The 26,852-nt window shown below is 43.5% G+C and overlaps 2 protein-coding genes across 2 annotated transcripts in view; one reads left to right on the top strand and one right to left on the bottom strand.

Annotated features, from left to right (window-relative positions):
* Nucleotides 1-14,713, top strand: part of cubn (cubilin (intrinsic factor-cobalamin receptor)) — a 125,367-nt gene extending 110,654 nt beyond the window's left edge. Inside the window, exons 54-67 of the mRNA XM_044176757.1 lie at nt 597-784; nt 3,196-3,352; nt 3,631-3,780; nt 3,924-4,109; nt 4,635-4,764; nt 5,376-5,593; nt 7,029-7,228; nt 7,664-7,826; nt 10,598-10,806; nt 10,989-11,133; nt 11,687-11,868; nt 12,671-12,836; nt 13,575-13,810; nt 14,472-14,713. Of these exons, the coding sequence (XP_044032692.1) occupies nt 597-784; nt 3,196-3,352; nt 3,631-3,780; nt 3,924-4,109; nt 4,635-4,764; nt 5,376-5,593; nt 7,029-7,228; nt 7,664-7,826; nt 10,598-10,806; nt 10,989-11,133; nt 11,687-11,868; nt 12,671-12,836; nt 13,575-13,810; nt 14,472-14,579 (2,438 nt within the window). The 3' untranslated portion in view covers nt 14,580-14,713. The remainder of the gene's footprint in view (nt 1-596; nt 785-3,195; nt 3,353-3,630; nt 3,781-3,923; nt 4,110-4,634; nt 4,765-5,375; nt 5,594-7,028; nt 7,229-7,663; nt 7,827-10,597; nt 10,807-10,988; nt 11,134-11,686; nt 11,869-12,670; nt 12,837-13,574; nt 13,811-14,471) is intronic.
* A 7,763-nt stretch (nt 14,714-22,476) lies between these two features.
* Nucleotides 22,477-26,852, bottom strand: part of zcchc2 (zinc finger, CCHC domain containing 2) — a 30,150-nt gene continuing 25,774 nt past the window's right edge. Inside the window, 4 exon segments of the mRNA XM_044176758.1 lie at nt 22,477-23,097; nt 24,828-25,125; nt 25,127-26,547; nt 26,723-26,839. Of these exon segments, the coding sequence (XP_044032693.1) occupies nt 23,036-23,097; nt 24,828-25,125; nt 25,127-26,547; nt 26,723-26,839 (1,898 nt within the window). The 3' untranslated portion in view covers nt 22,477-23,035.

Below are 26,852 nucleotides of genomic sequence, written 5' to 3' on the forward strand. Positions count from 1 at the left end.
CTGCGATTTGCATAGGAGTCCTGTTATATTGAGACATAACATTGAATTAAATGCAGATGGGATCGCTTCCTTGAATTTAGCCACAGCACAAACAGATAGACATCTAGAGTAGGAGTTTTTGTCTAATAGCGTGTACTCCAGTAATAGCAGTTCATAAGTTATTAAATAATGGTCTGAAAATGAAGGATTCTTTGGAAAGACTATTAAATGTTCAATTTCAATGCCGTATACCAGAACAAGGTCGAGGGTGTGGTTATTGCAACTCTTTGTGCAGCTGTCTCACTTCCCTTGACATACCATGCCTGAATTTGCAGTGACGGCCTGATTCCAAAAGACAAAGTAATGTAAAACATTACATAGTTTTGTGGAGATCCATTAAATTCCCAATTTAGTAGGCCTATTCAAACTCTGTTCTGAAACAGTCCACACCCTACTTTTCTCCAGGGAATTTTCACTCCCCAAGGATGAGACCAGCAGCCCTGTGAAGGAAGTTCATTCAGTCTGCTTTTATCAGTGTTCTCAATCTTTCCTTCATATTCCTTCTGTGATCATTTTATTCATGCACTATGCAGTCACATATTTTTGTTTTTGGACAGGCTGTGGAGGGGTGATCCATGCTGATACAGGAACAATCAAGTCCCCAAACTATCCTCAGAACTTCCCAGCCAATGCGGAGTGTTCCTGGCAGATCATTGCCCACGAGGGAAACCACCTGGAGATGAGCTTCAACAGTGATTTCCAGGTTCCAGACAGCACTGGGACCTGCCAGAGCAGCTACATCAAGGTACCAGTATGGAGCTACAGCAGAAACATGTTCACATCACAGTCCTCCAATTCAATTCACTTTTATTTATATAGAACCAATTCAAACAGAAATTATCTCATTGCACTTTTCCCATAGAGCAGGTCTAGACTGTACTCTTTATAATTATTTACAGAGACTCAACAAATCCCACCATGAGCAAACACTTGGCGACAGTGGCAAGGAAAAACTTCCTTTAAGAGGCAGAAACCTCGAGCAGAACCAGACTCAGTGGTGGGCGGCCATCCGCCGCTGCACAAGGACATGTTCCCAATTAGAATTAGATACGAAACGTATACCACAATGAGAGAATTCCAAGTGAAGGTCAGTGTGGGTGAGCATTGACCCTAACCTGTAATTCTCTCAGCCCCTGGATAGGACACTGGCTACTACATTATTCTGGGCTGAAATGTGCTTTACCTCCATGTTACCCATCATGTAACACTCGAGCATTGGCATGATGGAACTTGGCCAGGAAAGTTAACGGATTGTGGTCTAAGTAAACCACTATCTTGTCACCACTGTCGACATAAACCTCAAAGGCCAAGGCTTCTTTCTCAGCAGTTGAAAATATGCTCGTTGATGTTTGTTTAACTTCTTGGAGTAGTATGCAACTGGTTTTTCATAACTGTCCTCTCCAGGCTGAAGGAGCACAGCCCCGATCCCTAAATATGCATCCACAGTGAGTGCAAATGGTGAGCTAGTCTGGAGCTGGATGCTGGTGCTGGACAAAATGGCCTTGATCCTTAGCTAAAGCCTCCTGACACATTTCAGACCATATCCATTTCAAATCTTTCTGCAACAGATTGGTCAATGGTGATGTAATTGCAGCGAAGCTGGGAACAAAACAGCGATAAAACCCACACAGACCTAAATATTTAATGAGTTGTGTTCGGATACAGGGAGCAGGAAAGTCAATCAAAGCTTGGACTTACTGCCCATGGGTCATTATCCTCAAATTCCATTAAAGACTCTTCCACACCATTAACCATTACACTAATGTTACACCTGCTGACTCACAAAACACTTAAACAGCCATACGTTTGAGTGCTACGCAGAAATCACTTTTCGGAATAAACTGCAACCACCAAAGCAAACTGCATGAACCGACCTCTAACAAGCTACCAACACTGCGGGTCATATCCTCAGTTCCATTACAGACTCTTACAAATCACTAGTCGTTACACTAACGTTACACTTGCTGGTCTTACACAAACCACAAGCGAGTCCAACTTGTCTCTCGCAGTATGTCTAGCTGGGGTGATGGGAGCCAGGCCCAAAGTCCTCTTTTGTGCTGTCAGCTGTGCACTGACTGTTCACAGCTTGGCATTTCAGTTTATTTAGGTTAACATGTAATGCAGGCAGAAGCTAAGCCAAAATACTTCAAAGATGAGGGTTATTATTCATTGCGTTTGTGTTTCCTTTCTCCTTCTGTATCTCTCCTCCTCTTTGGCATCTGCCCATGACAAGCTAATATTAGATCACCTTCTTGATGTTCTGCAACTAGTCAATAGGACAACATGTTACCGTGACAGCGTGTCTACCTCCTACATTGCCAAACCCAGAACCCTTCCATGCATATTTCTATTAAAGAACCTTGATAATATTAAATACATTTATATCCCAGTTACAGACGAATAATTAGGCTTCCATTATCTTTTACTGAATGTCCAAAAAATAAGAACATGACAGATATCATGTGTGCATTTCATTGCAATTTTTTCAGCGATTCAAATAGAAATGTACAAAAAATAATACAGAGAGATATGGGCAACAATTCAGAGGTCTGGAATCAGACTAATATCAGACTAAGGACGGCAGTTCGATCTCGGCTTCCCCCAGCCCACGTCGAAGTGTCTGAACCCCAAATTGCTCCCGAGGGCTGTGTGAATGTGTGTAAATGATTAGTTACTTTGATGAGCAGTTCTGCCATCAGTGTCTGAATGTGTGTGAATGAGGTGAATGAGATATGTAGTTGAAGTGCTTTGAGTAGTCAGACTAGAAGGGCACTATGTAAGTACAGGCGCTATATAAGTCCATTTACCATTACCATATTTATGACAAGTCACTATGATGCAAAACCAGCTCAAATAAATATTTTAATAAACAATGTAAGAGAGGTTATTGAGGCTGCCAGGCAAAGGCTCAAAAGTGCAAGTGCAAGAATCAGGAGCTTTCTGGGAAACAGGCTAATGTCAAAGAGGAGGAAAATGTTAATGTTAAGTTGATAATTATTGGTTGGTTAGTTAGTTGTTAGTAAGTTAGTCCTTCATTTTTTAATCATTCGGCATAAGTTGCCACTTATTGTAGTTTGAAACAGCCAATGTGCTAATAGCTCTTTCAGATGTGTACAGTATGTATCAACTTCTGAATCAGTGTGCATTGTCCTGCAGGTGTGGTCAGGGCACACCCAAAATGCCGAGGCTCTGCTGTCGACAGGCTGTGGCTCGGTGGCCCCAGGCCCCATCACTGCTCCATACAACATCATCACAACCCGATTCCAGAGCACTGAAGCCCCTGGCAGAGGTTTTTCAGCCTCCTTCAGCACCAGTAAGAACCAGGCAGCCAAGACAGCTTCATGTCACAGTATTAATAAGACCTGACTGACTGTTACAGTGTTACAGTGAAACACAGTAGCCTTGAATGTTAGGTACCTGTGTTTGTTCAGAATTAATTTTAATCACAGTGAGAAATGGCTTTTAATTCCAGCTTTCATAAGACACAGTCTTAACTTAGATAGCAACCACGTCAGTGTTGGATTGAAGTGTATGAGATGGTTAGTCCCAATAAAGTGCAAAGACTGGAGTCTTATGTCTTCTGTTCATCAGGGTGCGGGGCAAACTTCACAGCTGCCAGCGGTCGTGTGGTTTCTCCAAATTATCCAGCCAACTACCCTGACTACTCCAACTGCAACTACACCATCGATGCTGGAGAACAGACTGTGGTCGTCCTCACCTTTCAGGTCTTCCAAGTAGAAGGCAAGCGTTAGCATTAGCAACATAGACAAAGTCTCGGTAGAATCACAAGAGTGACTTTTTGGGAGTAAATTTATTCTACTCTTTGTTTGATAACCAACAGTGAGTTATTTGTTGAGTAAGTGGCCTTTCTGTCTGTTGTCTAGCACACTCCACCTGTCTGTATGATGGGCTGAAGATCTACAGCCTGGCTGCTAGTGGCCCTGCTATTGCCACTCTGTGTAGTACCAGCATCCCAGGGCCCTTCTTCACCTTTGGCCCCATGTTACTCCACTTCTACTCTGACTCTGTGATCAGCGACAGTGGCTTCATGGCAGAATATAGAGCCATTCGTAAGTAAAGAAGTGGAGAAAAAATTGTTATATTCTAATGAACAAAATAAAGCCATCAACAAAAACAAGGTGAGAATGTAAGGACTGGACAAAAGCATCTGTCAGATGAATGAAATTAAATTCACCGACTGCTACATCCTTAGCAAACACTCAGACATTTGGGGACAAAAAGAGTACATTTCATACTATTTTTGTTTGTTGTTGTTTTTTTGCTTATTTATTTATTTCTTATTTTAGATTAATTCATTCTATTTTATTTTTTGGCATTAACCTTCCCTACCGTATGGATAATTTTACCCACAAAAAAAATACAAAGTGTTAAATACATTTTTATTTTACTACTAATTAAATATTAAAAACTCACCCACTTACCATATATCCATTTATATATATATATATATATATATATATATATATATATATATATATATATATATATATATATATATCTATATTGGTGTACTGTATATGTAATGATACTCTGTGTGTGTGTGTGTGTGTGTGTGTGTGTGTGTGTGTCTATAGCATGTGGTGGTTTCTTCAACAGCACTATGGGTACAGTGAGCAGTCCGGCACTGTCCATGACCAACTACCACCACAACATCAACTGTACCTACCATATCATGGTCCGAACAGACAGAGTGGTGGATCTCAAGTAAGACTGCACTAAGTGCATTAATCGGCTGGGGAACTGAAAGTGCTTTTGACACGTACCTTTTCAGTTACAGAGACGGGAATTTTTGCATTTTGTGTCACACAATAATTCCTTTCAGTCTGACAAAATATTGCTCTTAGAGGCCAAGATGGTTTCAAGCAAATACAAGTTCTTAAAAAATGGCTTCTGGCATATGTTTTGTAAAAATGTAAGACAATGAATCTTTAACACATCATTTCACACTAATATTCATAAACTACAAACTACACTGGTATTAATAAATCTATGAGCAATGTAAAGAGAAAACAGGACGTGTGAAATTATTACTCTTATATTTTGCAGATTATTATAATATTATGGTATTTTTTTCTTGTTATGGAAACATAACCAAACCTTGTTTGTCACTCGAGGAAACAAACCCGAGGCAACTAGAAAAATAATGCAAAACCTTTTTTAGTTTCAATTTTCTGAACCCAAGACAATAAGAACAGAAACATGTTTGCCTTCCCTGGTGGTCCCCAGTGGGCGTAGGCTGGATCAAGGTTGTACAGGACGGGTTCCTAACTGAGGATTTAAAAAACATAGAGAAGCTTCATGAAATGTCTCCACAGGTTTAATACCTTCCACCTGGAGGCGTCTTCTTCCTGTCGCTATGACTACGTGGCAGTGTATGATGGACAGGACACCTTGGCGCCTTTGCTGGGGAGATTCTGTGGTGCAGTGCTCCCACCCGATCTGCGCTCCTCCACCAACCAGCTGTTCATCGTCTTCAGGACAGATGCCACAGTGAATGGGATTGGCTGGAGGGCTACTTACAGGGAGACGCTCGGTGGGTCACTGTTACTGTATTTGGGATGCCAGTTGAGGATGGAGTGGCTATTTCCATTTGTTTGCAACTCATGTAAAGCATGCAATGAACAAAAACTGAAAAAGATGAGATGTGGGCACCTACTGACTCATCTTTTGTTCCACATGGTTTATCAGGACTTTTTCATGTGACTTTTCTTTTTACTCTGTAACTGATGCGACTTGAAATGAAGCAAAGTACAATACTTTTAATAAAAAGTATATAAGTAAAAGTCAAATTGCAGATTTTGAAAAATACTCAAAGTACAAGTACACAAAAAACGACTTTGTTACAGTAACAAGACTAAATGTAATTTGTTACTTCCACCCCGATTATAGTACTACATTACAAGGAAAAGTCCTGAGGTCACAACATAGTCAACATCAGCCCCTCTGTGACTCTGAGCTATATTCTCTGAATTCCCCTGAGGGCACAGTATTTTACAACAACTAGAACAACTAGAACCATTTTATAATATCTGATTATTTTAAATTCAACTTCCGGTTCTGTGTCATCATCTGTCAATAAGCACCTTCACATGAACACCAGTCCCTTTTCCGTCTCGTCCTGGTTTGAATCGGGACATGTTCAGGATATGATCTGGAACATAGCCGGCTGGTTCCCATCTCTGTATGATGCAAACATTATCCAGGTTACTGATCACCTGTGCGGGGGTGTATCTGATGCCTCCACATCCCAGACAGCAACTTCAGCATTCGAAATACGGAGGTTTTCTACAAACAGCAGCGCTGAGGTGTGGTTCACCTGCTAGATGTCACTGAAATAGACACAAAACAACACTCTGCTTGCATCTACCATGTAGGCAACCAAGTCAAGTTCTTAAAATACTAGTTATTTACTCACAGGTTTGTCAGTAGTGTCATTGCTGTCACATGGAAATGGAACTTAATGTAACCTTAAACAAAACAAACAAAAGGAAAATATTGACGTGTGTTGTATTACATATCAAACACACGTTTCAGTTATTTTTTGTATAATTGTATGTTATTATGTGTGGAAACCCCGGTGTGCTGGTTAAATGGCCGTACAGAATGGGAAGTCCCATCACTGCAAGTAGTGAAGCAGCGGTAGTGGGAAGAACATGTTAAAGGGGAGTTCTTCCTCGGATCATTGGACTTCATGGTAAAGTTGTGGCCTGGGTGCTCGTGTCCAGCCTCTAAGAGGTATTGACTACATTGTTATGTTAACATGTATATTTCCATAAACATAAATTCAACTACCAAAGGCACAACATCTGCATATTTGTGGTACTGTGTATTTGCACATGAATACTTTTTTCCTTCCAGACATGATTATTTTTCTACTTTGAGAAGCTAGTCTGAAGTTGCCTTTTTTGAATAAACGCACAAAGTTTTAAGGAGTGATTAATAAGTGTTTGATTCTGAATCGGCTGCAGGTCCGGCACAGGGATGTGGTGGCTACCTGTCCATGCCCATGGGCATGTTTGGTTCTCCAGATCCTAACCTGGATGGGCGCTATGAGCCCAGCATGGACTGCCTGTGGACCATTGAGATGCCGGTCAACAGGGCTATCAACCTGACCTTCAACTCCTTTGAGCTTGAGAGCTCCTCCACTTGCCACTACGACTATGTCAAAGTAAAGAACCCCCAGCCATTGAAACATTATGGCAAATATGATTTTTCTTTCATTAGAACTTAATTTAACTGAGTGCTTATGCTGTCATGTTGTTGCAACCACTCACAAGCAATTATGTCGAAATGCAAAATTATGATCATAAGACCAGCTGGCCTGACTGATCTGCAATAATAATAATAATAATAATGCTTTCATTTGTAGGCTGCTAGTGTGAACTAATGACAACTAACTAATGATCATTTTGATTTGTAATAACTTTTATTAACACAGCTGAGTTTTTGATGCCGTGTTTTTCTGCAATTTATGACACTTAATTTTGTCGGATATGTCCTAGTCGTAATACTGCAGGACAATACTATGTTGACAGTGATACTATGGCAACAATGGATTGGCTATTTTCTGTTAATGTCTTTAATGTATGTGTGTCTCTCTCAGGTGTATGATGGTGACACCATTAACTTCCCTCTGGTTGGGACATTTTGTGGAAACTCCATCCCTTCTTATTTTGTATCAAGTGGAAACTTCCTGACTGTTCACTTTGTCACTGATCACTCCGTACAGAGACGAGGCTTCAACGCTACCTACAGAGCGGTGCCATGTAAGACGCTTTCTGCTCTCTCTCCCTCTCTCCTGCACTCTACTGCTACAGAAACAAGCCTTCATTTTCATCTGAAAAGCTTTCAACTAGCTCACTTAACCCCAGAATGACTGTTAACGTGACTTTACATACAGAACAGGACATAATATGTACACTTCAAACATAAACAAAACAACCCAGACAAACGTGGACTGTGCCAACTGCTCATCAGTTCAAAGAAAGTAACTCATTCACACACCGATGGTACAGCAATTTGGGGTTCAGTGTCTTGCCCAAGGACACTTCGACGCGTGGGCCGAGGGAAGTCGGGATCGAACCGCCGACCTTCGGTTCGGTGGACGAGCCGCTCTGCCAACAACCATAGCAGTGACGTGCTGGCTCCTGCCGGGCCCCGCTGGACAGAGGTCCTCTGACTCAGGCTGTAAAACTGGACCGTTTCATGGTGTTACTGGTAGTTTTACTCTCTTGCTTTCTCATCGCGTATCCCACTCTGCTTAATGTTAAAGTCTCCTGGAGTGGTGCTGATAAATGAGTTCAGAAAAACGTACTCACATAATATCTGTTGCCACTGGGATGTTGAAAAGTTATTTCTGTTCCTCCAGTTAGTTTAGGATTGTTTTCTCAGCGAGTGTTCAGGCGATCAGTACGGGCGGTTCAACTGACATCCAAGGCATGCAGGCTGGAACGCTGCGACCCACACATATATGGTATTACGCGACATTGCATCCAAGAGTTATCGATGATAACAGCTGAATCTCTCTCAGTCAAGGACTGGTGGGGGAGGTTTGAGAAAAGGGTTTTTGGTGACTAACAAGAAGATCAACTTTGTAGTCTGTTAAAAAACAGAAAATGCTGGATGTAGGCTACCGGACAAGCCTCTTTGAATCTGATGTCACAGTTTTTGCAGCTGGTTTCAGCTAGTTTGTGTGGGGCTGCAGCTCTGGGTTATCTGTTCCAAGTCTGTCATGGATTATTGGTCTGGTTTTACACCCAAGCAGCTCGATCCTTCTGAAGAATCTCACCAACTCACCAGCATTTATTTGCTGCAAAAGGCCAGTCGTAGTGGCATTGTTCTCTCTGGAAACTCTTTGGAAAAGCTTTTTTCAGTGTTCGGTGTTCTGGGTGCCATAATACTAACTAACTAGAACACTAACTTGAGTAATGGATTAGACTGAACAATCTTCATGTGTTACTTGATGAATACAGGACACCATACTATATTATATACTATATTGTCAGGTACTATTTAAAAAATGCAACAAAGAAGCACATAATAGAAGGCATGCAGACAAATGGGGGGGAGGCATTAATGTTAATGACGACATTGTGATTGAGATTGTTGTTTTTTTTCTTTTTTGTGTTTGATTTGCCAGATTTATTATTGTGTTCAGAGTCTTCCTGTCTGGCTTCATTCTGTGTTTGCTCTGCTGGGTTACTTTTTTACTGTTAGTAGCACTTTGCTGGAGATGAGTTGGTGATGTCTTTGGAGAATCATTTAATTCTAGGAAGTTTGCCCACTCGCCTTTAACATCACTGTGAAACTCAGGATCTTTGAGGAGAGATGTAATACATTTGATTGGTCTGGGCTGAAGTAACACAGGGTCACTAATAGTAATCTCAATCTGAGTCTTGCTGGTTAGGAAGAAGTCAAAACGCGAAGATGTGCGGTGAGAAAAAAGAGTTGTAATTGGCAACTATTGCCAAGATTTTCCTAACCCCCTAACTCTGAAATTGAATTGAATTGAAGACCAGATGGATCAATAACTGCTTCTCGTAAGCGCACGGCCTTGGTTGGAGTCTCATCATTCATCAGGGGCCGACTACATGAGAAAAGGCGATGCTGTGGCTCTCAGCTGGGACAGATCCAGGCCAGCTGGATTCAGACCTTTTTCTGATAAAAGGCTTGTCAGCTGGGCTCCTCCGGTAGCTGAATATGTTCATCTGGGTTGCGGATTGCTAAGCACTGGCAGTGGATGGTGGATGAAATGACAGATGGGCAGAATGTTCTGCAGGATCTGTTTTTATAAAGTGGCGCTATATAAATAAAACCGAATTGAATCTGCTAGGCCATCATCAGAATCAGACTTCCTGATGCAGGGAAAGGCAGAAAACAGCAGGATCAGTGACAAATTCAAGATCATTCGTAACAGAGTGAAGCTGTAAAGCCGCATAGAGTGCAATGACAAAACAGCTGAGGTGGTTTAATTGTTCTTCCGCTAAGATGATCATTGGATGACAGGAAAGCCCGTGAACAGATCCCAGTGAAATCATTGGATAGTAATTAAGAGGTGGAATCAGGCTGACACTCGTCTTCCTGCTTTAGTGAGGACCCTTCTGTCCATTTGAAAGACAGTGACACCGGCATGTCATTGTGGAATAGCTACCAGTACAGGCTGTGCTGCAGTGGTCTGGGTGGAGGAGTGGCGCAGCCTGGTCGTTAATCCTGTCCTCTGCCTTTGGTAAGCAAACACCTGCACAGGTGGAAGTTGAGTGCAGGCCCTTTCGAACATCCTTGTACCAGTGGCAGGCCTCCGTGGACAGACGCTGTTTGTTGTGGAGCTGAGTGAGATGGTCCTTCATCTTTCTGTTCCTGCCTCCTCCTCTCAACATATCAGCCAGTCTGAGAGTTTTTAATTTAGAATATTTTAATTACAAGCACATCAACATGTGTGGTGTTTACACTGAAATGAGGAAACCTAAAAAAGTCATTAGAAACTTGTGAATCACATGTAGCTACTGTACAACCTCTCGATGTGTCTGCCTTCCCTCAGTGGTTTGCGGCGGGACTCTGAATGCCACAACCACCATCCAGACCCTGACCTCACCCTCCTTCCCCAGTGCCTATCCCCCTTACACCTCCTGCCGCTGGATCCTGGATGCTCCGGCCCAGGAAACTATCCAAGTGTCAGTCCAGACCTTTGTTCTCCAGCCCAGCCAGAGCTGCTCCACAAACTACCTGGAGATGAAGGACTGGCCTGTGGTGAGTTCAGACAGGGACCGGACCAAAAAGCGCTGGATCATAGGCAGCAAAATGAATACAGACGGGACAAATGAGCAGCAGTTCTGTAGTTTGGCCAGTAACTTGACTCTTTTTGGAGATCCTTTAGATCCAGCTAGAGTTTGCATGTGTATTGTAACTGGTCCTGTTGATCTTGTTTCCAGGGAGACTATGGGCAGTCACATAGGTTCTGTGCATCGGATGCTCATCCACTAGACTTCTACAGCTACGGCAGAACGATCCTCATGCACTTCAACTCTGACACCTTCCTGACAGGAAACGGCCTGAGTTTCACTTATCAGATCGCCAGTAGGTACCTGTAGTACACCTGTCACCATAAAATCCTGCTCAAGTAGAGGCACTATTACTTAGTTGTGCTTGCATATCTATTATTTATTTCATGAAATAACTTGTGTACATCACTTACATGTGTGCAAGTCTGGTTTCAAACAAGAGGAAACTTTGACCCGTATGTCCCAGAGATCCCACCCGGCAGCACAGCTTCCCCGGCACACTTCAGCGGAGGAAGTACTGTGAAATCAGTGCCACCTGTTGAAAGGCTGGGTCACCCACATGACAGAAAAACATGTTGGGATCTTTTTTCCTTTTCCCTCTAGTGGTACCTATCCATGCAGATGGTTTTGGTTTCATGTTCCAGGTTTTGAGGTTTGTGCTGCTCACAGCAGTTGACAAAATTCAACATCTCTTTCCAGAAACAGTGTCCCTGTTTCTCTGGATAATCCACAGAACAGACTCTCACAGGTTTCACTGACTCCGTTTAGTAGTTTAATAATTTTTGAACAGTAGGCGTGGCGGGTGCTGAGGAGGCTTGGTTCCAGATAAGTGCTCTGACTGTTTCCAGGCTGTAGCAGAACCTATGAACAGGAATATGGCTACCTGAAGAGTCCGGGCTGGCCTGACACCTACCCCCACAACATGGACTGCACCATCATCCTGAAGGCACCACAGAACAGCTACATCTCCTTCTTCTTCAACACTTTCGATGTGGAGAGCCACAGCAACTGTGAATTTGACTACCTGGAGGTAAAACAACCAGCACACGTGCAGAGACACACACACTTTCACTGATTACCTTCATTTATCATTTAGCTCCTACATGTTGTTCGTACTTTCCTCACTTCTTTATCTTTCTGTCTTTGTGAGCACACCTCTACATTAAGTGTACAAGAACACACACACACACACACTCACACACACTACATGGCCTAAATGAGGCTAACTGACAACAGCTTTGTAGTAGGGCTGGTCAAAGTGGATGATGACATATATAAAGAGCTTGGGTGATCCTAATGGTCTGATATTGTAAAAGGGAAACGAGTACGGTCGAGGACCTGCTCTGTATGACGGAACTTCTGTTATGATTCGGTGCTATATAAATGCGCTTGAATTGAATTGAAAATAGAGTCACTTGTGAGTGTTTAAAAGTATAATTTGACAAGTGTCACACAAAGCCACACAAGCCCAAACTATGTGGACACCCCAGCACACTGGACACCTGAACACTCGAGCCACTCTGCTGCTGTAACAGCCTCCAGTCGTGCAGGGATTCGCTCCCATCCAGCCACGAGAGCATTACTGCGGTCGGCCTGCCTCGCATTCAGCGTTCGTCTTCACCCTAAAGGTGTTGGATGGGGTTGAGATCAGGGCTCTGTGCAGACCAGCCAGTTCAGCTTTGTGCACAGGGCCGGTTTCATGTTGAAACAGGAAAGCTGGAAGTAAACTATGGTCTTAAATATCACAATGCTGTACAATAAAGATTTCCCTTCATCTGACCTGTGATGTGTCAGGGACTCAGTAAATCACAGCGCTCTCTGTTGTCTCTCAGGTCCGTAATGGCAGCACAGCGGACTCACCACTAGTTGATCGGTTGTGTGGCAGCACCCTGCCTAGCCCCGTCTTCCCACAATCCAACCTGCTCTACTTACGCTTCAAGAGTGACTTCTCAGACGCCCGAGATGGCTTTGAGGCCACATGGACATCCTCCCCTCACGGTCAGAGCTGAACTGTTTCTTCAAATGATTTTAAAGCAGGGTCCATGAAACACCAAGAGCTTACAGGTTTTCATTCCAGCCATATGTCAGGTCTCACCATGGGGTGAGAAGCTGAGAGAAGCCACAGCTAAAAACACACTGGCTTCATTGTGGGCACTCAAAGCTCTCATACGTACAAAAAATACAGTCCCAATACAAGCCCCAATACACTGGATCCTACATAGATACATAGATATAAAGCAATACCATAGTGTGTTTCATTAGACCCTGCCTACACCCACATCTTTCAAATTCCACACCCCCAGTTAGAAACACAAGCGTTCCCTTCATACTGTAAATCTGTAGTCTTAAAGCCAAAGATGGAACAACCGTGATTAGCAGTCCAGTTACTTTTACACACAATGAGGTGTATTATGCTCTAGGTCATGGAACATGGATGTCACATTGGCAACTGTGATCTTATTTCTGTCTGGACCAACAGTAACTGAAGTTCTCGACTGCAGGCTTTACACACTGTAGAAGTAGAGAAGCAGGTGTATAGTGGCCATCTGTATTTCCTTTGGCCTGCTTTTATTCTCCTAGGTTGTATCTTGTGTGCCTTGTGGTTAATGTTTTTGTTTTATTTGATCTTTTTCTAGTTTTTCCTGGGTAATTACTGCTTGGAAGCAGTAGAGATGGTTCATGTCTTCCTGTTTTCTTTTATCTGAAGCATCTTTGTTTAATATGTTTGTGTACCAGGTTGTGGTGGCATTCTGTATGGAGACCACGGCTCATTCTCCAGTCCAAACTACCCAGGCACCTATCCCAACGGTACCCACTGTGAATGGGGCATCATGGCACCCAGAGGCCGTGTGGTGACCGTCACCTTTGCCCAGATCAGTATTGATGACCCTGGAGATTGCCAGAACAACTTCTTGAAGTTGTATGATGGCCCAGACACCTCCTCACTGCCTGTTGGACCATACTGTGGAGTGGTATGTAACCCATGAAGGCAGCTATAATGTAGCTGATGTGTGTTTGGGGGGTGTGTGTTACATTCAGTTAAGACTCAAGATGGAAAGGAGCCCAGCCTCACTTCAATTCAATTCACTTTAACGACCACACAGCTAAGCTGGTGGAATTTGATTCCGGTACATGTGTAACAGCAGCGCAGTTCCATCAACAGCATTGGATCTGCATGAAGGCAGGGTCGTGTGCTATGGTGAGTGCCTGCGAGTGATGGCTCTCTTATGGAGATCTGAGAGGTTGGGGGGTCCGGAGACCAGCGGTTTTGGAAGCAGTGTGTGTGATACGGGGCACCTCGTTGCACTTTGGTAGCCATTAAGCCACGTGGACACACGACTGATGGGATGTATTGTGTGTTTGCACGAACACTTTTTGGTAATCATGACTCCAAAGTAAGAGATCCACCGTCTGCAGACATAACAGTTTGATGGATTCACGTGTGTATCGATAGATTTCCTTCAGAAGTTGTTGACTAATAAAAAGGCAGTAGCAGAGTGGACATTATAGCCAATGTGTGAGGTGTTATTGATTGATTTCTGGATAGTTGGAAACTACAGTCATGGTCCTTAGAAATACTGTTTTTCTGAGTGTGTGTGTTATTAGTTTCTCCTCTCTGTGTTGTTTGTTCAGGAGACGAACATCGCTCCGTTCACAGCCTCCTCCCATCAAGTCGCCATCGTTTTCCAAGCCCAGTACGCCACCCTGCCCTCAGGGTTCAGACTCACCTGGAGCAGCTGAAACAATGCCCTTCTACACACACACACACACACACACAGTCAGGTTTGAAAGGGAAACACCTGCTGTGCATTTATTTTTTAATCAAACCAATGTAAATAATCAATCTGTACTGTCATAATAAATACATGATTCAACAAGGTGGTCAGTCATTTGTCATTTCAGTTTTATTATATTCATTTGACCCCAGAGTGCTGCAGCAGCCCCACTGACCTGCTGCTGACACACTCTACAAACCGGTGTTGGACAAACCCAAATACTCCTACTAATACTACTATTTGAGTGTGTACATCTCTCCATGGGTTCCCCCTGAATGCAGAACATGTGCACACAGCTACGATGGAGGGATGGAGCCCTGTGCTTATTGTCCATTGGTGCTGAGACAGACGCCTCACAGGTCACAAAACACACACACGTGGTATAGAAAATAGATAAATGTATTTTGGCTTTAGATGAACTGAAAGTAGTGGTAATGGCTCGGGTGGTGAGGGACCCCACAGGTGCTGTAGCTAGGGGCCTCATCCTTTAATCCATATATGTCAGCAGCAGCAGTCCTTGGAAGCTCACAGTGTGAACTATAGCTACAATGAACAAATGAATGTTCTTTTTGTATTGGTGAAGCTAGACAAAACTAGGTGCTCTAACAGTGTTCACACACACAAGTTCAGTTCACACAGATTAAAATGAACTAGTACACGTTCATGTCTTCCGTTTCTTTCCTTTACAAAGTGCTGTGAGTTGGACTTGGGTGGAGGAACTTTGCGGCTGTTGGCTCGTGGTCTAGCCTTAAATAAAGTTCACATTCATTAGTTGCAAACGGACACGTTCAGTTCACCAAAAACATGAGCACGTTCAATGAAGAGCGCCGTTGCAGAACTCTTGATACAAACGTGACAAAAAACACAAACATTCGATTACAAGGACTCTCCGAGAGGCAAAGGGTGACGTTCCTGTGGGGGTTGGTGCATGTGTTTGTGGGCTAAGGGAGGACACGTTGTTTGTGACAGTATGTCTGTAAACAGAACATCAGCTGTTGGGGCTCAGGTGGCAGGACACTGGGGCCTTCTGTTTCTTTGGGTAATCATTGGACTTTGTTAAAAGTGAGGACGGGATGTCCCTGTTTTAGCCAGTTGGAGACATCCGGTTTCCCACATACTGTAACAGTCCCCACAGCCTTTTTTGTGGTCCCTCCACCTGCTGTTCGTCCAGCCCAACATGTCCCACACTGCCACCAGCGCACCGGACCACCCGACCAAAGAAAGCAGCAATATATATGAGCACATATGAAAAACTGGGATATGGGGCTGAAGGAAGTTGGAGGGAGTCATTGAAATAGGAGTGAGCACTGTATATAAGATTTCAGTGAGGAAGCCTTTGGGTCCAAATGCTTTGTTATAGACTGAGAATGAACATATGGAACCCTGAAATGTTCAATATAAAATAAATAAAAGAGATAGGCTACTATGAAATACACATGAATAAATTGTGTCAAATATATAAATGAACCAAGTCATTACTATAACATTTTATTTCAGTATACACATACCCTTATTCAAAAGTCTTACTTTTTTATAACAACACTCTGATTTCAGGTCAAAGTAACTAAACCTCTTTAGCTCAACAAGGCTGCTCATGCTACCTACCTAGCCTGCTGAGTGGCTAGGCCAGCTTGTGAGCTTGGTTCACTACTCAGCATCAAAGTGAAGAGACAGTGGTAGCAGTGTTAGCTGGCTCCTGTTGGCTAGAGTAACCACATAGAAAGGCTGTCTGTCTTTTTGTCTTTCTTTCTCTGAGAAGGATAGAGTCAAAACACAGCCGATGTAACTCTGAATTAACCAGCCTTCATTAGCTTCTGCCATTACCATTACCACCAGGGTCCTATGTTCCCCAGCTCAATATTCTCATAATATGACACATTAAGGATACCTTTCAAAGGTTTCAGCAATGTTTTTTTCTCTAGGTCAAATGTTCAATGTATGTTTCCCTGGGTCAATATGTTGAAATCACCCACCTACAGCTTATAGCCTACTGATGTTATACCTAAACCTACGCCCTCAAATTTGCAGGCAAGACAGTTTTCTTGACTTAAGACACTGATATCTCCACAGTGGCTGAACGGATTTTTACCAATTGAACTGCATTTGAAACGTCCATCTCCCTTCGTTCTTTGTAATGAACTGTGAAGATAGCCCTTCAATCTCTTACAATGTTAGTTTATATTAAGAGACACACATGCTGGGAACATAGGGATGAGCCCCTGTCTCTTCACTTTGATGCTGAACCAAGCTCACAACTGTACCTAGCTTGTAAGCCAGCTAGGTAGGAAGCATGTGCAGCCATGTTAGGTGGAAAAAAAAGATGTTAGTTTCTGTCTTTGTAGCCTACTGTTTTTTCACAGCAGCAACTAGTTGGTTAATTCAGAATTACTTTAGTACTGCTGTTGCACCAGCTAACATGTGCTAACTAGCTAAATGTGGTTGCCGTTGTTGAGCTTGCTAGCTTAAAGGTCCAGTGTGTAACATTAAGGAGGACCTATTGGCAGAAATGGAATATAATGTTCATAAGTATGTTTTCATTAGTGTATAATCACCTGAGAATAAGCCCTTTATATCTACAGAGGGAGCAGGTCCCCTTGCACCGAGGTTGCCATGTTGCCAAGGACTGCCTTCTTTCACCTGCGTAACATTGCAATAATCAGGCACATCCTGTCTCAAAATGATGCCGAAAAACTAGTCCATGTATTTGTTACTGCTGGGCTGGATTATTGCAATTCCTTATTATCAGGCTGGCCGAATAAGTCCCTTAAGACTCTCCAGTTGATCCAGAATGCTGCGGCACGTGAACTGACAAGAACTGGGAAAAGAGATCATATTTCTCCAATATTAGCTTCTCTGCACTGGCTCGCTGTAAAATCCAGAATAGAATTTAAAATCCTTCTCCTCACCTACAAAGCTCTTAATGGTCAGACCCCATCATATCTTAAAGAGCTCACAATACCTTATTACCCAACAATAATACTGCGCTCCCGGGATGCAGGGTTACTTGTGGTTCCTAGAGTCTCCAAAAGTAGACCGGGAGCCAGAGCCTTCAGTTATCAAGCTCCTCTCCTGTGGAATCAGGTCCCAGTTTGGGTTTGGGAGGCAGACGCCATCTCCACATTTAAGAGTAGGCTTAAGACTTTCCTCTTTGATAAAGCTTATAGTTAGGGCTGGCTTGGGTGAGTCCTGAACCATCCCTTAGTTATGCTGCTATAGGCCTAGACTTCCCATGATGCACCTCTTTCCTCTCTCCTTCTCTCGCTCTCCATCTGTATGCATTTTTATCCCATTATTGCATGTTACTAACTCGACATCTTCTCTCTCCCATAGTTCTGTGTATAAATAAATAATTATATATATAGATATATAAATAAATAATATATATATATATATATATATATATATATATATATATATATATATATATATATATATATATAATTATATATATAGATATATAAATAAATAATTATATATATATAAATAATTATATATATATATATATAAATAATTATATATAAATAATTATATATAAATAATTATATATATATATATAAATAAAATTGAATTGCACCGCCAATTGTGCAATTCAGTTTTGTCCCTTCTGGGGAAACGGTAGCCCAGAAGGGACAAACCAAACACTGGCTCTAGATAGGGCCGTCCGTGTTTTTTGCGAGTTTGCGACCATCATAGTTTCTCCTACACACTTGGGAGGGTGAGGTGAGCGAGATTCAAATGGTTGCAAACTGCAATTTCACCGCTAGATGCCACAAAATCCTTCACACTGGACATTTAAGAGAGGAAGGGGGTATGCTAGAAGGTGAGAAGCCAGTGACTACACAAGTGGAAGTGAAAAGTGACATTATGAAATAAAAGTTAAGTCGTTGAAATAACATTTCATACTACTGAGTTGAGCATAAATATTTAAGTTATAATAAATGAAACAGTAAACGATGAAATAGTTAAAGAAACTATGTACACTTTGGGGCTCCATATTCTCACACTGCCTCCATTCATTGTTCATAGTATTGTTTCCCAAAATACTTTTTGAAACCCCTCAAATTATGTTCATGAGCTTGTTGCTTCAAAACAAAAGTAGGCATTACAGTATAGATGGTTTTGTGTGTATCCAGAGAGATCTCAGTTCAGATGTAATCAAATGTCTTTCAGGTTTGTCAGACATCTTTTGTCAGTTTTTATTGGTTTTGTGGGGAAAAAAAACGATATTTGTGATTTAATATGCCAACAGGGTAGGAAAGTAGTGTTTATCTTGTCTCAGAGCTTTACTTTGCTATAGAAATATCTTGATGACTCAATCTTTATATGTGAGGTTTGCTGTTCATTCTGCCTGTCAGCTGTTTGTCAATCCATGTCCACCTTGATAAATGAATCCACGGCACAGTTTGACCTGGCTCCCCCCCTCTGCAGAATTGTACCTTGTACGAAAGCAACAGCTGAAACTTCTGTACTTGATTGTCCTACATTTAAAAAAAAATGTAAGCTGGACAGTCTGAATTGTCTCTGGAGGGCCCTAAAAGACAGCACTCAACAATAACTACAACCAAACTATTGTATTCTTTAAAGCGCCAGGATGCGTCAAACAGAGAGCTTGTTCAACTGTCTACAGTCGACATTCATTCCGACATTTTCGGAACTTTCCTAAACTGATCATCATGCCGACTTTGTGGTGTGCGCAGGTGTTTAAGTAGTGTTTAAGGCAGGGTGCAACACCAAGAATGATTTTGATAGTGTGCCATTTCCTCTTTTAGTACAATTTATTGTGTTGAGGTTACCAAGACATAGCTCTGAATTCTGTCAAATCCATTTCATAATGGGAACGTCATCTTCCAACAAAGCTAGCGACCAAGCTAATTACATCCATGGAAAAAGTGACAGAAAAATGGTGTCAAGCGTGGATGAGATGGAAGCAGTTGTGGTGAGTGGACTTAAACACAAAGATATTGGCGTTTCTTCAATTGACGTGGAAAGTGTTCAGGTAAGAGTCGCTGCTGTTGGTTAGTGAGAGACCTCACTTCTGTTGGATTTTCAGGCTAACGAAGACATGCCAATACACAGATCTTTACACATGGTTGGACAAACCTTTGTGTTTGCATTTGTTTGAAGTAAACAGGCCTTTAGTGTAGGACCACCCAGTACTGGTTAAAAAACAAAAGATTATGAGTCCAAACAGGATTGTGGCTTAAGACTAAAGGTCAGGGGGGATTTTTCTTCAAAGACCATTGCAATCTGGCAGGTAGTTGTCAAGACATCTTGCTCTTGAACAAATGCAGTGACAGAGAGAAGTGGTCTGACTACTGAGAGTTTACTCAACTGGGATCGTGGTAGAATGATTTTCTCCTCTGTTGGATTTCTGCAGTATCTGTAGTTTAGACCACTGAGGTCTCACTGTCTAAACCAGGGCTATTCCATTACAAATTCAACTGGGCCACATTTTAAAACCAGGAACTGTAGACAGACTAGACATTTTCAGCAGACCTTTTTTTGAGTTTTTGGTAATGACACATTTGAAACAAATGCAAATGAATGTAATAAAGAATAGGCGTATGGAGAAGGCGGTAAAATAACCAAAAAGCTGCCAGTCCAGGAAGGGTTAAAGTGACGCTTCAGGGCTGGCAGACATTTTCAGTAGAGCACTTCCCTGACTTCAGATGTGTTGAGAAGCTGCTCAGCTGGTCGGAGCTCACAAGGAAACGTTGATTTGTGAGATATGATTGGCGGCGTTGCTACATCCGTAAACATCCTGCCAGATTGGTGCTGCGCATGTGCAGCTCTCAGCAGAGATGAGAAGAAGCAAGATGGCTCACTCGTTAGCTGCTTGCATACACTGTATACAGTGGTGCGAAAAAGTGTTTGCCCCCTTCCTGATTTCTTAGTTTTTTGCATGTTTGTCGCACCTAAATGTTTCAGATCATCAAACTAATTTAAATATTAGTCAAAGATAACACAAGTAAACACAAAATGCAGTTTTTAAATGAAGGTTGTTATTATTAAGGGAAAACAAAATCCAAACCTACATGGCCCTGTGTGAAAAAGTGATAAACCTTATAACTGGTTGGGCCACCCTTAACAGCAACAACTACAATCAAGCATTTGTGATAACTTGCAATGAGTCTTTTACAGCATTGTGGAGGAATTTTGGCCCACTCATCTTTGTGGAATTGTTGTAATTCAGCCACATTGGAGGGTTTTCGAGCATGAACTGCCTTTTTAAGGTCATGCCACAGCATCTCAATAGGATTCAGGTCAGGACTTTGACTAGGTCACTCCAAAGTCTTCATTTTGTTCTTCTTCAGCCATTCACAGGTGGACTTGCTTTGTGTGTTTTGGTTGTTCTGCTGCAGAACCCAAGTTCGCTTCAGCTTGAGGTCATGAACAGATGGCCAGACATTCTCCTTCAGGAGTTTTTGGTAGACAGCAGAATTCATGGTTCCATTTATCACAGCAAGTCTTCCAGGTCCTGAAGCAGCAAAACAGCCCCAGACCATCTCACTACCACCACCATATTTTACTGTTGGTATGATGTTCTTTTTCTGAAATGCGGTGTTACTTTTACGCCAGATGTAATGGGACACACTCCTTCCAAAAAGTTCAACTTTTGTCTCATCAGTCCACAGAGTATTTTCAGTACATTAAGTCTTGGGGATCATCAAGATGTTTTCTGGCAAAAATGAGACGAGCCTTAATGTTGTTTTTGCTCAGCAGTGGTTTTCGTCTTGGAACTCTGCCATGCAGGCCATTTTTGCCCAGTCTCTTTCTTATGGTGGAGTCATGAACACTGACCTTAACTGAGGCAAGTGAGGCCTGCAGTTCTTTGGATGTTGTTGTGGGGTCTTTTGTGACCTCTTGGATGAGTCGTCGCTGCGCTCTTGGGGTAATTTTGGTTGGCCGGCCACTCCTGGGAAGGTTCATCACTGTTCCATGTTTTCGCCATTTGGGGATAATGGCTCTCACTGTGGTTCGCTGGAGTCCCAAAGCTTTGGAAATGGCTTTATAACCTTTTCCAGTCTGATAGATCTCAATTACTTTCTTTCTCATTTGTTCCTGAATTTCTTTGGATCTCGGCATGATGTCTAGCTTTTGAAGATCTTTTGGTCTACTTCACTTTGTCAGGCAGGTCCTATTTAAGTCATTTCTTGATTGAGAACAGGTGTGGCAGTATTCAGGCCTGGGTGTGGCTAGAGAAATTTAACTCAGGTTTGATAAACCACAGTTATGTTTTAATAGGAGGGGCAATCACTTTTTCACACAGGGCCATGTAGGTTTGGATTTTGTTTTCCCTTAATAATAACAACCTTCATTTAAAAACTGCATTTTGTGTTTACTTGTGTTATCTTTGACCAATATTTAAATTTGTTTGTTGATCTGAAACGTTTAAGTGTGACAAACATGCAAAGAAAATAAGAAATCAGGAAGGGGGCAAACACTTTTTCACACCACTGTATGTAGTTTACTTATTTTGTCATACATCAGCTTTACCTATGCTGGGCCACTCGGAGGTTGCTGCTGGGCTGGATGTGGCCCGCGGGCCGCCAGTTGGATAGGCCCAGTCTAAACTGTTAGCCATAAAGAACTGTTTCACACCTGAAATACTAAAACAGTCAAAATCCTGGATTTGCTGATTATTTAGCCTTTTCATGTTGATTTGGAGTGCAAATGAATGAATCCTTACCTCGGCTCGGTTGTGGCGCGGACTGTTTTAGTGCACTTGTGTTCCTGCCTTGCTAAAGTGCATTTCACCAAGTAAAACAATTCTCAAAATGGGGAAACATGACATTACAAAGCAGCAATTACCTTCCAACTAAACATATATCGAGTGTCACAAATGCACGAGATCCAAACACTTTGATAGTCAGATTGATGTAAATGAGAAGATGCACATTGAAAAGCCTTACAGCAAATTAAAATGACAACAACAAACCTAAAATCCATTTTGCTTACATTACTTTTTGATTCTAGTTTAATCTTTGAAAACTGCTGTACAATGCTGTCAGACAAAAAAATCCTAGGTGAACAGTAATGAGGACAAAGCATAAATACGCTGTTTTAGAAATGTGTATAAGAACCTTTTTCAGTTGAGACTAGTCTCCACTTTAATGTAAAAACAAAAAAATCTCCAAACCTCCTAATAATTAAGTAATAAATTAATCGCTTCCAACCCTCAGTGTAATAATATCAATAACAAACTGAAAGGGAAGGGACTGTTGGTGTGCATGAGACAGTGAATCATCTCCGTGGGAACAAGATTTTCTCAGGCACAAGTACTTCGCCTTTGTCCACTGAGCCCTTGGCAGGTCACTTATTCTTTTTGAGAATCTTTTTCTTTTTTTCCCTGAAGTACACAGGAGAAGAACAGAGGAGCGTCACTGTAGCCCAGAGGAACTCCCCTTCACCCTCTCTTCTTCACTCGGCATTGTCAAGTGCTTCTGAAATGTGGGAGGCTGCGTACTTTAACCGGAAGCCACCTGCAATGTAAACACGACACACAAGCAACCACATGCACACATACAGAGATGCATCCAAACACACAAAGGATATGCAATCAGTGGACAGTAGAAAAGAGTAGTGTGAACATTACTCAAGGCCTTGCATGTTGTCAGGCTGTGTTTAGCTTGGAATGATCTCAACATGTATTTTTCTAGAAAAGTTTTTGTTCATGTACACTTTACGTTTTTAACTCATTGAAAGTACCTTCAACTATGAACTGAGTGGTTTTGTACCATCTTGGCAGTCACTGGTTTGCTATTCATTTCTCAATGAAAATCTAATTGCAGGGAGTTTTCAGTGAACAATCATGTCTGCTATTAATGTTGTCAAAGTTACTTTAAAGTTACTCTGTTGCATGAGACAGTGTTCACAGTGGAGGATTTCTGTTCCAACTCTGTAAACTTATTTTTTCCATAGCCTTTGAGCAGCAGCACCAGATTAGACCTGCAGATGCAGATGCCACTATGGACGCTGGGTCTGTCATCCACTGCGTGGGAGACGTGCTTCCCATAGAGAAGCGGCTCCCTGCAGGTGGTCCACCTTCGTTTGACTAGTCCAAGGTTGTTTTCAAGCATTGCTGCAACTTGTGGCCAAGGGCGTAAAATCCCAAAAAAACATATTTGCAGTGGGCGTTTTCTGCCCTTCAACCTGAGGGCCCAGTAACATCTGGGTAACGTCCCCACCTCCGATAAGTGCAGCCCACAGCACATTCCTTAAACTTTTCTGTGCGAAGCGTCCGAGACTGTCCCCCACGTAGTGGAAGAGATGGTCCCAAACAATGCAATGTTGCCACTTGTGCCACCTGCATGCAAAGAATGGTAACTGCTGCAGTGTTTTTTTGTAAAGCACTATTAAAACGTCAAAACACACACAACACTGCAGGTGGCACAAGCTATTAGCTATTCAATTATTACCCAAATTGCTTGTAAGAGGCGACACTGACATGTCTACATCTGCAGATCTTCTCTAGGTGGTGCATGTTGGCAGGGGTAACTGCCAATGACGTGACAACAGCTGAACAGCTCCCCTTGTGAGAAATCTGCAGCCTGCTCACTGTGAATGAGTGAGTTTATTAGTTTTTTAGTTTATCGACGAGTTTCATGGGGTGCTTCACGTTAAAGTTCAGCCTTGGGCCGTGTTTTGCTACTTTTTAAAACAGGTGAAAACACACAGACTGTGGTCACACCTACTGCTTGTCGTTTTTAGTGGGTTTGGTTAGTTTTACTCGGTCTGCCTACATGCAAACCAGGGGCTGGCACTGGCATGGTACTCATGGGATAACCAATCACAGTGGAATTTGATGTAGCCAAAACAAACTTTATTCTTGTCCCTGATAGCTGTGTATGACAAACGTTTGTCCTTCTTTGGCATTTATACCAGGTAAGAACACTCACATTCTGACTCCTACCACACTGCAATACAGCTGTCCCGGGAGATATCAGACACATTTTCAAGCATTTTAGTGCTGTCATTTGGTGCAATTTGAATGTTCCAGTGGCACAGCTTCTCTTCTGGCCAAATAAACCAAACTGAAGGAGTTAACCCACCCAAGCTGAAGAAACTAAACCGCTCACAATATACTTGGAGAGGACGAGCCCTAACTTTTCTGGGCTGAATGTTGGACTCTGATGCCAGTGACTGCTTGGGGTTCTGGGGAAGGAAAACTAAGGGGTCCTCTGTTTCTCCCTGTTCCGTGTAGCTGCACTACCTTGCTGTGTGGAGTCTATGGAGGGTTGGTTGCAGTCCTGAGCGTAGTGGCCGCTCATACCACAGTTATAACAGGACACATTGCCATTCTTCTTATTGACTCCACCTCCCGCCAGTGTAGCAGCAGGCAGCATCCCCAGGGGATTTGGGTACACATGCTGGTAGACACGCTGACAGAACGACGCTGCCGGCGCCATCTGCTGCTGGAGGTTGTAGTTTGCAGCTGCGGCGGCTACCACTGCCGCAGCCTGGGTGCCCAGCATATGTGATGGCACGTCTGCGTGGCTGTGAGAGTGTGTGGAGGGGGCCGTAGGGAGGCGGGTGTGCAGGAGGTGGGGCGGTGGGGAAGAAGGGGGACAGGGTGGCAGCACCGTTGGCCTGGTGAGGAGACTGAGAATGGGTGAGGTAACTGTTACTGCACAGGCTTGTGAGCTGGAAGAGAGGCGGTGGAACGCTGAACACCTGCCGTGCTGCTGCTGCCATCTGGTGGGCAGGGAAGAACAGGGGTGCTTGGCAGCCGGAGGCACCACTGACACTGCTGTTGTGACTGCTGCTGGCTCGGCCGCCACAGTTGTTGTGACAACCACAGGTCCCACAGCCCATTGGTTGCTGGGGCTGCTGCTGCTGCTGCTGTGGTTGTGGTTGTGGTTGTGGTGGTGTTGGCTGCTGGGGGGCCAATTGTTGCTGCTGGGTTTGCTGAAAACTAATAGTGTTGCCCGGGGCAACAGAGGCACTTCCACAGGAAGCACTGCTGTTGCTGTAGGATGTACAGTCGCTGTGTGCCGTGCTGTGAGTAAGGGCTGGGCTGGGGCTGGGGGCAGGTCCAGGCGTGTGGGTGGGCACAGCTGGAGGAACAGCCGCTTGTACATGTCCAGGAGACGGAGCTATTCCAGTGGCTGCAGGTGCTCCTACAGTAGGCATGACAGAGGTGGGGACCGGGGGCAGGGTGTAGGGAGAAGGCAGACCTGATGGTAAAGTTAAGCCGGGGTGCTTGGCATGTGAGGTCTCCACATGTGGCAGAGAGGAGGCCAGGCTTGAGCTGACACTGGCCGGGTCCTGGCAGGGCAGCGACTGCTGAAGAGGAGAGGAGTAGCATGTGGGGCCAGGAGACATGACACTCATGACTCTTACTGGAGCCTGGTGTGGAGCCTGGTGTGGAGCCTGGTGTGGGGCCTGGTGTGGAGCCTGGTGTGGGGCCTGTGGGGCAGCAGGAGTAGAACCACTCCCTGAGGCTCCATCAGTGCCACACTGGCTGTGAGACAAAGCTGTTTTGAACCTCTGTACCAGAGGCTGCACAGCAGGACTTCCTGAAGGCTGGCCAATAAGTGGAATACCAAAGGTTGGGAGCATGTCCCTCTTCTCTGGGTCTCCCACAATGCCAGGGCCAGGGACAGCTGGAGGCACTAGGGGCATCTGCATCATCAGTGTCCCAGACGAGGGCTTCACATCGGGGACGATACTTTGGCTGGGAGGAGGGACAAGTGGAAGTGGAGAGTCAGTGGCCCCGTTGGGGAGCACATAGGCCAGAGAACGCATGAGGGAGAGAGGGGGAAAATCTGAGCTGGTCTCTGGGCAGAGCATCTCCATCTGGGCCTGGTGGTTGTTGGAAGACAGAGGGTGGACAGAGGAGACCTCCCCCACAACAGCTGGATCAGTCTGGTGGGCGAAGAACATGTCAGGGCCTGGACCTTTACAGGAGTCATCAGAGTGGCTGTCTGAATCTAACAGAGAAACGAGATTAGGTAAGCACAGGTTCAGTCCACGTTACACCAACATCCTCGTGACAGAGGACAATAAGAGAGGCATGTAGCACACTACAGGTGCACACTTCATTACAAAAACCTGAATTCATCAAGTGTACTTTATACAGTGTGTGTGTGTGTCTGTCTGTTTTACCTTTGTTGTTGTCGTCCTCACTATCCATGCTCTCTGGTCCTCGATGTTGAGGGCTGGATGGAGAGCTGTAGCTTTCTGATGATGTTTCACCAAAGGTATCTGGACCAGAACCTCCATCTGCAACAGCATC

The sequence above is a fragment of the Siniperca chuatsi genome, linkage group LG19 (assembly GCF_020085105.1).
Source record: "Siniperca chuatsi isolate FFG_IHB_CAS linkage group LG19, ASM2008510v1, whole genome shotgun sequence".
Lineage (NCBI taxonomy): Eukaryota > Metazoa > Chordata > Actinopteri > Centrarchiformes > Sinipercidae > Siniperca > Siniperca chuatsi.